Source organism: Branchiostoma floridae, chromosome 13 (assembly GCF_000003815.2).
Source record: "Branchiostoma floridae strain S238N-H82 chromosome 13, Bfl_VNyyK, whole genome shotgun sequence".
Taxonomy (NCBI): Eukaryota; Metazoa; Chordata; class Leptocardii; order Amphioxiformes; family Branchiostomatidae; genus Branchiostoma; species Branchiostoma floridae.
Genome location: NC_049991.1, coordinates 8,400,085 through 8,413,757, shown reverse-complemented (window position 1 = coordinate 8,413,757; position 13,673 = coordinate 8,400,085). Strand labels below are relative to the sequence as shown.

The 13,673-nt window shown below is 37.1% G+C and overlaps 1 protein-coding gene across 1 annotated transcript in view; it reads right to left on the bottom strand.

Annotated features, from left to right (window-relative positions):
• Positions 1-13,673, bottom strand: part of LOC118429437 (mitochondrial uncoupling protein 4-like) — a gene marked incomplete at its 5' end in the record, with an annotated part of 22,956 nt that overhangs the window by 4,895 nt on the left and 4,388 nt on the right. Inside the window, 6 exons of the mRNA XM_035839923.1 lie at positions 1,929-1,988; positions 2,726-2,768; positions 3,450-3,542; positions 5,705-5,789; positions 9,879-9,991; positions 11,933-11,991. Coding sequence (XP_035695816.1) covers positions 1,929-1,988; positions 2,726-2,768; positions 3,450-3,542; positions 5,705-5,789; positions 9,879-9,991; positions 11,933-11,991 — 453 coding nt within the window. The remainder of the gene's footprint in view (positions 1-1,928; positions 1,989-2,725; positions 2,769-3,449; positions 3,543-5,704; positions 5,790-9,878; positions 9,992-11,932; positions 11,992-13,673) is intronic.

Below are 13,673 nucleotides of genomic sequence, written 5' to 3'. Positions count from 1 at the left end.
AATTTTTCACTTGCCCAAAATTCTAGTTCATGCATTTTCACTTCCATCAATGGAATTCTCTGTAGACAATTGCTTGATGTCATGACTGTAAAAAGTAACAAGTATATCAAAATTGCACTAAAATCAATGGAAAAATCTTACTTGCCCGATCGGACAAGTGAGGTAGGACATGCACTTGCCCGAACAGCACTTTCACTTGCCCTGGACAATAGGGCTAGTGGACTTTATCCCTGATTTAAAATGCTGACGGAAATACTGCCTGATTAATGTGGCTTCAGGTCTTGTTATAACTTGTATAATTCTTAATCAATCTTACAAGACACAAAGTAGGCTTGCAAACTTCAACTACAAATCAACAAGTTCACAATTTAACTGTGGGATACACATTTTCAAAGAGGAAGAGGAAGAAAAATCTTTAAATTTGCTTTTGCGATCCTAGGCCATATAAATATTGCATGGTGACAAAAATTAATTTGCATGAGTTTGAAAAGGCTGATTCTTCAGTTTTTCAGTTTGGGGAAAAGGAGGCGCTTGCTGAGGTGATGAGGGTAACATATATAATGTAAATCTGAAGTTCAACATAAAACTATCAATATTTCAAGATTTACAGTACTATTTGGGACTTGTTCAAATCAAATAATCAAAGATCTGGTACATTTGTACATGTATGTCTATGAAATATTTGGAATGTTTGTGAATTTTTGTTTAGTTCATTATCAATAATCATTGTAAATAATCCCCTGATTCTGTCTAAAGCATTTCCCTCTGGCTCCCATAGGGCAACATCCACATACAGGGCTCAAAATACTTTTTTCTGCATACCTGCACTGGTGCAGGTAACATTGAAAATTACCTGCACCACTCTGAATTTAGAAAGAATAGATCATACTAAAATTGTTGAGGAACCATTGCTATTTTTTTCTTTTATACTTAATAGGCGGTAACAGTCAATGCAGCTAATTACAATTCACATACACCTAAATCATAGGACATTGTGTATAAAACCCAGTACGTGGACCAGTGCAGGTTAGGTGCAGGTAGACATCAGAAATACATGTACCTACACAGCTCAAATTTTACTTGCACTAACCTGCATATACAGGTGGTATTTTGAGCCCTGACATAGCAGGAAGACAGGAAATGAGACAACCTTTCATCTCCTATCTTGGGACCTTTCCCTTTTAAATTAGTTCAAAAGGTCCTGTCAGTGTCACTGACATGCCTAGCAGCTTTGGAAAAGGGCAAAACCGTTACCTTTCATTCCTTCTGGCCACCGTGGCATTTACACAGTTATCCATGTCATATCCTGTCACTCTACAATATTCAGATAACACTTCCTAGACACCAAGATAAACAAACAGTCATGATTGTATGTACAGTCAAACCTGTCTATACATGTAGCGGCCACTCGAGGGACTGGAGAAATATGGCCGCTCCAAACACTGTGTGGCCACTATAGACAAAATGCCACTATAGAGGAAATTTTGATCAATTGCCAGGCGGAACGTTGATAAATTCACCGGCAATGAGTTGCACTCTAACGTTCAAGTCACACGTACCTTCCGCTACCGCCAAAATGACCCTGTCAGGAACTCCAAATCCTCGCAAACGATTTTAAACCTGGCACAGGGTAACATACGGCCGCTGTATGAGTTTCTGTATCTATAGGACGGGAAATCGTGTGGCCGTAGCCGCGTTGGAGAGGTGGCCGCTATAGACTCTCTTAATGCTTAGGTCAATGGGAAAAATCCAAGGGACTGAAAAAAAGTCACCGCAATGGCCAGGTGGTCGCTATGCAAAGGTGGCCGCTAATACAGGTTTGACAGTACACCGAAAACAATCTGTTTTCACTGAAGTAATAAAACAGGAACTTCAAGGTACACAACACTACAGTACTAGTATGGGTATAAAAAAAAGATGGGACTCACCATTCGTGACCATATGGGGATGAAGCCTTTATACAGTGCCATGACACCTTCTTTTCTGACCTGTAAAAGGACAACACAACATGTTCAAGTCACAACACGTGACACTGGCCTGACAACAAAGAAGCCAACACTCACCAATCTCCCCCATATGGGTATGAAGCCTTTGTACAAAGCCAGGAATCCTTCATGTCTCACCTAAATTTGGGAACAAAACCAGATTTTTTTTTCAGACAAAACCAAATTTCTTTGAAGCTGTCAGTGATTGGTCATCCAAGAGCTGATTGGTTTGATGTTATGTGATTCAATTTTTGAATCAAATAGGTCTGGCTGAAGTAGGTGTAATTTTTGTATCTTTGATCAAGCAAAAGAGAAAGATCATAAAACTTTACAATAAAAACAATTCCACTGATTTGCCAGAACTTTTTCAAGCTGGTGTGTTGTGCTGGAAGGCTGAGTTAAATCGGATATACAGATACAGAATAGGCAATGCTATTTGGAGCACCCACATGAGTGAAGTATGAAGAACTTCAAGAAGAATGGCAAGTGTTGACAGTAAGGCTGCTTCAGGACTTCCATACATGTAGAAGTATGAAAAAAAAAGGCAGATACAAGAGGGACAGTAATGGTCCCAGGATTACCCCTTGTGGAACACCTTATTAAAAACTTAAATTGGTGCAATGGTCTTGCCTTCTACTTGTTTTGTATGGCTGAAAAGTAATTATAAACAGTTATCAATCATAATTAAAAACAAATGAATTTGTGTGACAAAAGGCACAGTTAATTGTACTACAGCTCACCGTTTTAACAAGGCAGTCTACAGACGACCTATACAATGTTCCCCTGAAACACAACAAGGTCATGCTCACATAATGCAGTCATGATGTAATAAAAACAAGCCAACAATAGAACAAAATAGCACATCTCCAAATCCCTAGGCCCTAATTCCAAGTTTTTAGAGGACACATTCTACAGACACACAACATCCTATTAGGTCATCTGAGTTGGTAAATTACATAATGAGGATTTCTACACATGTAAATAAGTTTTGAGCAGCAAGGAATTCTGGTTTCTTAGTAATTTGTAACAGATGCCCCGTCATGTGACAAGAGCGTAGAGTGATCTGATTGGTCCAGAGATAAACTGTCAATAAATTTCACACACCAGATCTATCTAGAAGACAAATCCTGGGTATACAGCAGAGACTGTTGCTTGAAATTATCATCTTGGTGGATAAGTATCATACATTTTGCTATTCAATAAAGCCACCTATAGACACACATTTTAAGACCCTGAAGTCTAATTAGAAATGCTAAGCTGGTATGAGTCATTCACACTCAAACATGTCCTTGGTGATGAAGGGACATTTCTTTAACACCAGCTATTAAATTGATTAACAATTCACAGTAGACGATAGTGTGCATGTACATGTATTTGCGTGCACGTCTTTGTGCGTATGTGTATGTGTGTGTGTATATGTGTGAGTGTACATGTGTGCTGCATGTGTGTACCCTTGTACCTCACCTGCCCATGCTGTCTGTTGGTTGGTTCATTATCCTAGTCTTCACCACGTCTGCAGGAGTGCCTAAGGAAGCTGCCACAATCCCTGAACAGGCACTGGAATATAAGACCACAACATTGCCTATGGATCTACAGAATCTGATCCATACAGCTAAACAGTGGGATTACATTACTGCCTTCTAGAGGTGGGTACCGGTACGGTGTACCAATACAAAACCGGCTTTTCTTATTGTACCTCAAAAACTGGACCTGAAAAAATTAGGTGGACCGGATGTTGGACCTATTAGAAATTAAACGGATTATATGATCAGGAATTTACGCGTTTTGAGGCTTACCGGTCGCCGAAAATAACGAGAGCGAAGCAGGTAGAGTTTATAGTCATTTCTACAAAGTTTTACAGTCAATCGTACTCTGAGGCAGTTAGTCTTGTTTTAGAATGCCAGTGGTAGTCAAATACTCCACAAAACATACTATTTGTGGCAAAATGGAACATTGTTTTGTGTATCGTCCATTCACAAGTTCTCACATACTAAATCAGGTCCAGGTTCAGGTCCGGACCTGGACCTGATCCTCTGGACCTGAACCAGACCTGGACCTGAATTTTCTGTACCGGTACCCACCCCTACTGCCTACGTCTCTGGACTATAGACAGTCTTATAAACTCACTAACTCTACTTAAATCCACTAGTACTACTTATAGTAGTAGTGCAGACATGTAAGATGTCATTGTTGCCAATAACCTATATGATATATGGCAGTCTTTATTTCTGAGAGAGTGACATTTGTCAATGTCCCATTGTGGTAAGATTTGAGGATTAATCATTATATGGTTACTATTAAAGGGGATGGTATCAGACATGGATTCATGACTAAGACATAAATTGGTTGGTAATGGTACAGTACAAATCAGAGACAACTAACGTCAGGTACTGTTAGTTTCTACTCAAGCATAGATTCAAACAGTATTGTTTGGAATGTACAGGATTCCTTGTTGTCATTCAACACTGCACTTTTGTGACTCCAATATTGGAGCTGTACACCTTATAGTTGTGCACACAGGTGAACCTAGATACTTGCGTTGACGTTTGTGCATAAAGATAGAATAATTGTTCACTCAGTCTTCTAATACATAGCATATTTTCAACATCTAAGTTTCAGAAATGATCGCAAAAACTTTATTGCATTTCTTTTTTAACCATTTGAAGTAAGCTATTGGAACTTTGACTTCAGTGCAATTCTTAAATGCTTGAAACTAACGCCAATATTGAGTTTTTGCCATCGTTGGCTTCGGCATTCTACTGGTAAGTCTGAAATAGTGCACTATTTTATGTTACAAACTTGTTCAGTGCTAAATTTTCAGCTAAAAATGTAGTTTTAGCCATGACTTTTTCAGTTTTGACAAATCCATGGTTTTCCAAAATTTCTACATGCATAAGGACCTAGAGTTTCTTAAAGATCCTTCAAGCATTCTAATAGCTCTAAAGTCTTTCTAACTGAAGTATAAACCCCAAATGTCTCATATTGAGCTTGGAACATAAAACATTCATCAAAGAAAAAGTATTCAAAGTTCAGTAGCACCTAAATCAACTTAGTTCAAGTCCATAGGTTTTTCATTAGTCAATGGCCCTGGGCTTGCCATGTCCTTGGTTGTTATTTATGTCGCCTTTGAACTACTAAAAGCAATGTTATTGAATTTGCTGGGTACGTTGGAGCGCAAAATCAGTGTCTCATGTCTAAACCCCAAAACTGAATAACAATTATTTATAATAAAACAAGATTTTCCAGGGAAATCCATTTTGAAAGAGCTTGAGAACAAAAGCAGTCATGTTCAACAGAACTGTTGCTCATTGCATAAAAGCCTGATCCTAGCAACACCTCCCCCCCCCAAATATATGCATATTTCTGTACACCTTTAAGTAACTTAACATGTCACAAGTATGAAATTCCAATCCTTTACCTCTTGACCTATGGGACATCTGTATTATCAAAATTAGGCCCATATTTGCATAACTGGTATCTGTGACTGTCCCACCTGCCATAAGATACATTTGTTGCATGCATTTATTTTTAAGTCCTATTGTGGAAAAAAATGAATATATAGAATTTCCTCATCAATTTTGCAAATAATGACATTTGGCCAGTCCCTTGAGTAGCCACTATTGACAGGTTTGACTGCAATCCCACTTGGCAAAATCAAACTTCACTTGTACTTTGCCATTACCAACAAGAAAAAGTTTGTGAAAAAAGTCTGTCCTCACCTTGAAAGGGAATGTACGATTGGTCCATCAGATAATGAGGAGTGGCCGAGAATGAATCTCTTGGCTGAATCATAAGTTGCAAGATCTGCAAAACATACGAAAAAGAATGTCACATAATCATTGTGAGTGTGAAAATTCAAATTTCTTGTTATATCTCAGAAGATGGTCAACAGCTTTCTTTGCATCTCACAGCTTTAGTCAGTTACTGGTCACTCTGTGTAGTTTTGGCCTGGCAGTGCCTCTCATTATAATGAGACTGATTTAAGCACGTCAGGCTCTACCACAGAATTTGCAGCATTCCTTCCCTTCATTCTTCCCTTTTTGCTACGTCTCATATCCAAAACCCATCTGTTTCGAGCAACCCTGTACAGTTCCAAATTTGACTACGCAGATATAAGAATTGCCAGCATTCTCACTAATACAAATGTATGGAAAGTCCTTTGCAAGATGTCAGGCTTAAAAATATATGTCTTTACTACCAATTTGTAAAGTATGAGCATACTATACCTTCCGTAATTTCAATACTTTCCAGTTACAAAATGTACATGTAATGTTATATCACTTAAAGCAGTTATGGAAATAAAATCATTGATTCTGATATTGGATACAAGCATGTATAGATATCAAAGCACAAAGACATCTAAAAGTCTTGATTTAAAGTAGTTGTAAAAAATTGTTCTCTTAAGGTGGTATCTCACTGCACTTAGGTCACCAGTTTGGCACTGCTGGGTTTGTTCACTGTGGCACTGTTGTGTTATTTTTGCCGATCATTTATAATTTAGATATTGCGTAATATGTAAAAGTATGACTTAGAAGACAAGAAAATACACAAAACGAAAGAAAACTTGTTCTTTATCTCTGAAATTTGTTGAGTAATCTTTCAAACCCCACAATGCCACACTGGTGCCCCAAGTGTAGTGAGATACCACCTTTAGCAATATGCAGATTTATACAGTTATCATTTATCAAGTCATACTCTTATCTTCCATGGCAGGCAGCTGTTATGAAAAATATGAATTCAACATGATATCTTGAAACATCAAATTGCAAAATAAGCAGCCTGCAGAAATAGACAAACGACGTGTTGGACACTAAAGAAAATGATAACAGCAAATTCATAAATCACAAGAGACACGAATATCCTAATGTGAAAGTACATCAATAAATCAGAAACTTTCCACAAGTTCTTTGCTGTCGACTTTTGACAGTTGATTTGAAATGAGATTTTAAAGTTGATGGCAATGTAGATTGGAAAGGAAACTTAATGAGGGCCATGTGTTATCTATTACTCCCAGGTAACATCATTATATCAGTGTAGAAATTGCCCTGGAGGGGGTATCTGCTGATTTAGATACATAATTTGGAAAGGCACTTCATCAAGGCATACCTAATAAATCTCTCGGGATGTGTATGTTACACAAGAAATAACAAGATTCCTAACTTCAATACTGTAAATCCATTTATTTCTGTGAGGGCTCCATTTTGAAGTAAGACTTCAAGGGAAAGGAACTTTTGCATGTTTTAAGATTGGGACCAAAACTACTCTGTAGTACAGTTAGTGTGTGTAATAGCACTGGAAACATAAATTCACAGTACCATACATGCTCAGTAAAACAAAACTACCACAAACATTTCAAGATTTGTAGTAAGTGTTTAAGGTCAAAACATGTCAATGAAGATAACAGAATGCATTTCAAATGAGAGGAAGTTAATAATAAATAGCTAAAACTAGAAGTACAATTTTCCAGTAATGAGGTGTGAAGGGCAGTAATGAGGATTTTTAGGCATTACAGTAAAGGATGGTGATTCAAGTATGGATTCACTGTTTTCCTGATGTGCACAAAAAGGGCCCTAAAACTTATCCTTGAGGCACTCCTTGAGGTTTTTGGAACACCAAAAGTGCACATGCTCCCAGTATTTCCAGCCCTGACAACACACTAATGCAACAATGAAACCAACTCAAAAGTGGATCTTCATATTTAAAAAAAACATTTCAATCCACCAACAAAGATTATAAAAAAATATCAAAATTGTGTGCATGTATCATGGCACAAGAAAACAGTCCAATACTAGTGACTAATCATGATTTCAGTCATATCCAGTCAAACAGATGGCATGGGACACAACACTTCACAAATCAGCACCGTGGAGAGGCATATACATGCAGAAAGTGGCAACAAAGGAAGATACTGAATAAAGTAATCTAAAGATAACAATTTTCTAATTACATCCAAACGTAACTTTTGTACAGTTTGCTGAATACAACATATCTTCACTTGAGTTCTCATGGAAAAAAATGTCTGGAAAAAAATTCGTTGATAAGAGGTTATAAACTGTTCTCCGATGAATATGTTATTCATCCTTTTAAGACTTTCTTTTGTATTGCACTTACATCTTTCAAAAGAAAAAAAATGGAAGACAAAGACAAAATTAAAACTGCTTTTCAAGCTGGCTTGAAAAAAATCTAAATTGAAGCAGAACGTTAGAGAGGAAAGAGACAGTATCTCATTTGAGGAGTTTGTAGCATTAGACTTATCGGATTGGAACAAGAAAAAATTGAGGAATACACAAAATAGGTCAGTCTCAAAAGCAAAATTACAATAAAATTAGTAAGCATTTCATCTTTAACACTTTCTTCTGTAGTATAAGTTAAAAGAAACAACATGCAAGATTAAACAAAACAGATTCATGCGCATATGCGCATAAACAAAGAGGTTAAAGAAAACCAAAAGCATGGTATACATGTATATACTATCCCATTGGAACACTTTCTTTGTGCTATTAGACCTATAGTGTTGTTAACATGAGATATTTGATGGATAAAAGAAAAGAAATTGCCTTTTAAGTTGGTTCAAAGCAATCCACATAAAAGAATTAAGGACTACCAAAGACACCACATTTGCAGTATTTTATCTAAAAAAACTCTTTTGTAGAATAAGAGTTATAAGACAACAAATCGCCCTTTGAATTGGTTCAAAGTAACCCAGATAAAAGGAAAAGTTCAGAAAAAAACGAATTGAAAGACACAAATTGAAGTATCCTGCTTCCAGCACTACCTTTGTAGTATAAGACCTACATCATTTTATAAAGGAAAAAGTCACGGCATGAAATAAACGGAAAAAAATCAACCTTTTCAACTTCAAAGTATGTTTGCACAAAATCAAACTTAAAGTCGAGAACAAACAACATAGCCACAGTAGGATCTAGAACTTAATTCTCTTCATCCATCTTCTAAAATCCTTTTTGGCATTTTACAACTATGACAACTTATAACAATGTTTGGCAAAGTATTTGGTTGACGTTCCACATTGGGTACAAATCATAGATAAGGAATTCATTTTGAATGCCTTTAGCAAAAGGTATACTTCAAAGATATGTAGTAGTCTCTATGAATATCCTACTTTAAAGTTTGCAGTTTATCATACTTTTCTTGTACAGTCTTTTATGTGGAGAATACAGGCTCACTAAAACATATTAAGTCCCTGTATCTGTACCATTTCATTAGGAGAAAGCTCACATCGTTGCAACATATTCTTATTAGCAGAGCATAATGTAGCACCTGAAATTAGTTGCATGGTCCATTGAAGCACCTAATCTATGTTCAAAAGAATATACACAAATTGGGCTTATGCCGGAAGTTGGACTTCTATTGTTTTCACATAAAACTGAGGCTGACACCTTCCAACTTTATACATTCGGAACAGCTGCTCTTTTATTATAGCTGTGGGTGGCTTGCAGTTATAACCGGCTGCTACAAGGGAAATGCCTATTTTTCTCAGTCTCAGATACACAAAAGTAGAATGAAAACCAGCTGAATACTTCTTTTGATGGATGATTAAAAGATTAGAAATCTGACAAATTCAGCATAAGATGTAGACCTCCATGAGCAGCTGCTTTGATCCTTCATCTTTTCTAAGAGAGAATATTGTTAAAAGAAATGATATTTATATGAATATAGATAAGAAGCAAAATGTTATTTAGATGTACTGGTGAGAAAAATAAAAGAAAGCTAAATAGCAGGTCTTTCAGTGTACATGGTACCATAATTCATGGCAGGTTCCTATGACAAGCTTGCTCGCCTGCTACGCTGATCTTTTCGTGGTTATAGGAATTAGCCATGGATTATGGCAAAGTATGCACCAAAGAAAGCGGGTCCTTAACCCATCAGTCTCACCTCCCATGTTGACCAGAGCGGCACGTTGTACGTTTGGCACCCAGCCTTTCCACAGGCCGCGAATTCCGCCCTCCGCCAAGATTTTCGTAAAAGCGTGCCACGTCCCTCGTACCCTGCAGCCAAGAAAAAAAGTCAGTCAGTGATACTGTTGTAATTGTATTGCATTTACTTCCAAAAAACTGTGACGGTTTTAAACAATATCATCCTTATTTTTTACCGGCTGGACTACAAGTTAGAATGATGACTGATTAATCTAATAAATAATTTGTTTATTTTTTTACAATAGTTTGTTGTTCTAGTTAGCTCATATGCACATAGCTCACAATCACATCATGATCTTATTGGTCAACAATTGTATGTGTAATACATGTAACATACTTGCCAGGCAAATTGTACAAGAAAGCACAAACTAACATTTTGATAATTAGCTCTTTTATGGTGGCCAAAAGCAGACATATGGCCTCATCAACATGCACATTGCAAATTTATGCAAAGGACTTTAATTTGTATGAAATTACATATATACAATCAAAATTGTATAGGAACAGGATTGTCCTGTTGAAGATAGAAATCAAACTTCATACAAATAGTATAAACTTCCAGTCAAATTGATTCATTTCTCTGATTTTCCATCACCTTGAAATGTATAAATCTAGCAAGAGGGAAAGACGAGAACATAGGGTTTTCAAGAAAACCCTGCTATTGTGAGAGGGGAAATGCTTGCAACTTGGTTTTATGTTCACAATTTCTGCCATGGTTTCTTCACCAATAAAATTATTATTCTGTCCTCTTCCCCCAAAACCCTATGGTTTAATCTATGGATGTAATTATTACATCCACATTTAAACTGCAAACTTTAAACCTCTGGAAATAACTCCATTTCTTCACCCCCGCAAAACTGAATCCTCGCAAACATTGCCATTTTTACAGTTACTGCCAATATGCTAATCAGTAGGCACTCGTTAATGACTCCTCCCGGCTAGAACGCTGGCTAATTGCTGCAGTCAAACTAATAGCTGCCAGCATGTGAACAGGGCTCATGGCTCCAATTAGCCAAATCGTTACTGACATTGAAACGTCTTAAAACAGTGTGCTGGTGTGCATGTACGTCAGTATCTAATACCAACAGCTTTCCTAGCTTGTTATAGCAATTTTGGCATAATAAAATGTACAATTACTGGTTAAATATAACCTTTCGTGTGCTTTGTATCTTCTTTTCCCATGTGAGAAAATAGATCTTTTATTCTGAATGACATTCAATCTATACTGGTTAAGCTCAACATGGGCATTTAGCCTGGGATACCTAATTCTAGCCAGTGGCTACTACAAAGCATTTAGGGACATGTACATAGCACTACAGTCACATACTGTACAGTAACTGAAATGCTGGTTTAAAGTTTGCAGTGAAGCAGTCACTGCAAAAAAACACAAATATAAAACTATTGCAAAAATTCCAAGAATAACTGTTGTCAGGTCCACATGCCCAATTCAACATCTAATCCTTAGAAAATCATGTTCTGCATTTTTTTCTGGAATGAAATTTTTACAAGCCTGTTTGAAATTGTTAGTAATACCATGTTGTTACATGGAAAGTGTGACTTCTAGCCAATCAGAACTCTCACCTATATTTCAGGCAGATATCCAAATGCCAATAGTTTCTATTTTAATGTTTGCCAGACTGCTCTGTAGGGAAGCAATCAAAAGTGTGAATAGAACCAGAATATCTGGGATAACAAGCTAGTTAAAACTTGTAGAATCTTTGAGTTTGCATTTATCGTAATTTTAGTACAGTACATTTGTATATTCTCGAATAATGTATGCACCCCAATTAAAGTACCCCAAGTCTTTGACTGATCTGTGGGACTGAAAGGTAAAATAGAAAAGCTCAAACAAAGTATGCATCCCTTCTTTACCAATTTTGAACAGAACTTGAACGGGATAAATTCAAATTTATGATGTTTTCCCCAGGTTATTTTGCATGAGATAATTATCTTATAACCTGGGGTTACACTGTCATTGTGTAAATGTCTCTTTAAACTTGAGAATTTGCTAACTGTAACTTGTAAAAATTACTGAGAATGAGCTGGCAGAAGAAATCAGCTAGTACATCTAACTGGAAAAACAGTTGAACAATTGTAAACAACAGAAAACAAGACATATTTCCAGTGGGTGGTAACCAAATAAACTAGATTTAAACAACACAGCAGAAAGTGTCAGAATTTACAGTAGCCCCATGAACAAGTACTATCTACAGCAGTTAGATGAAACTTTTGAAGAAAGAACAAAAATTTATACTTTTTATTACATTCCCAGCCAACACCACTTGTCACCACCTGCTGTTCTTGTGAGATAACATAATGTAGCATTCAAATCTGTGTGGTCTTGTTATCACTTCATATTACTCAGTAGTCATGAAACAACAAGTGGGTGTATAACAACTAGAAGGGCCTGGGGTCTGGGAAGTTGACTCAGAAAAATGGTCATTTAATAAAATCCCACCTCCAAGACTTGTACATATCTACATTTAATGTGCTCTAGAAGGCCAAACTGACTCCACTATATAGATAAAGCTTGCACATGCATTCATTTTCTTCAAGGGAGAGAAGAAAGTATGATCTTAGAACTACAGAATAATGATTTGCAACAAATGCTGACGATGCAGGAGCGATGATATGATAGACTGGTATACCTGATTTGTGTTGGGCAAGGTTTCGTTGGGAATGAGTAGGGCAGGGTTAGATGGGTTGAGTTGAGATGGGTTTGGTTTGGTTGGGCTGGGGGACCAATGGGCATGTAATCTTGGGTTCGTTCACTTAAATTTCAGTTATTGTACAATAATGACCACAAAGAACAATGATACCATATAGACTAAAAAAATATCAATTCTGGACAACTTCTTTATTTAAACAAAACTTTGTAAACCTTACACCACATGAAACCTCTATACAACAGACCAAAAAAATCCTTTTCTTGACGTCTTTTTTTAACAAAACTTTTTTTAACAAAACTTTGCAAACTCCACATGCAAACTTCATACAGCAAACATTTTGCCCAACACAGCAGGATAGGTACAGTAACGGTGCACACCCCAGTTTATTTGGGGTCTCAAATCGAGGCTGCGCACCCTCAAGTCGAGAGGCCGTATCTTCAAGAAAATAAATCTAAAGCAGAAAAGGGAATGAAGGGTATCACTCCAGCTTTAAGAACAGCCGGGTTTCAGTTTCTTCACTCTCTCTACTTTTCATAATTTTTGGGGGAGAAAAGTTTTTTTCACGTAAAAAAGTACGCAAAAAAGGGGGATTTTGACGTGGAAATAAACCCATCACCTATATTTTAGTCATGAAAATGACTGATATTGTCGGAAAGAGAATACACCTAAGATTAATCAAGCAAAAAATAAAGAAAGTCATAACACTGAGATTTTTACAATAACCCGGCGCGCGAGGCATACCAACACGGCTCACAGAGCGCATATGGACGGGGAATCTGGGTCAACGGGCGAATCACTTCCAACGCGTAGAAATACAAGGAAGTGACACTCGGGCCCAAAACCAATTTGCACCAAAAACACATCACTTCTTATGCTTTTTAGCCATGCAAGTATCAAATGCCACTTCGCAGTAGATTATGATAAATTTGAACTCAAACACGGACCCTCGAGACCCTTTTGTCACATTTTTGTCGCGCACTATCTCGGACCCCTGTCGCGGAAGAATTGGTGTGTGCACCGATAACCAATCTCCGACTCATGGAAAAAAGTCCTGTGATTTGCCTCAAGGACTTTTCTATTTCTTG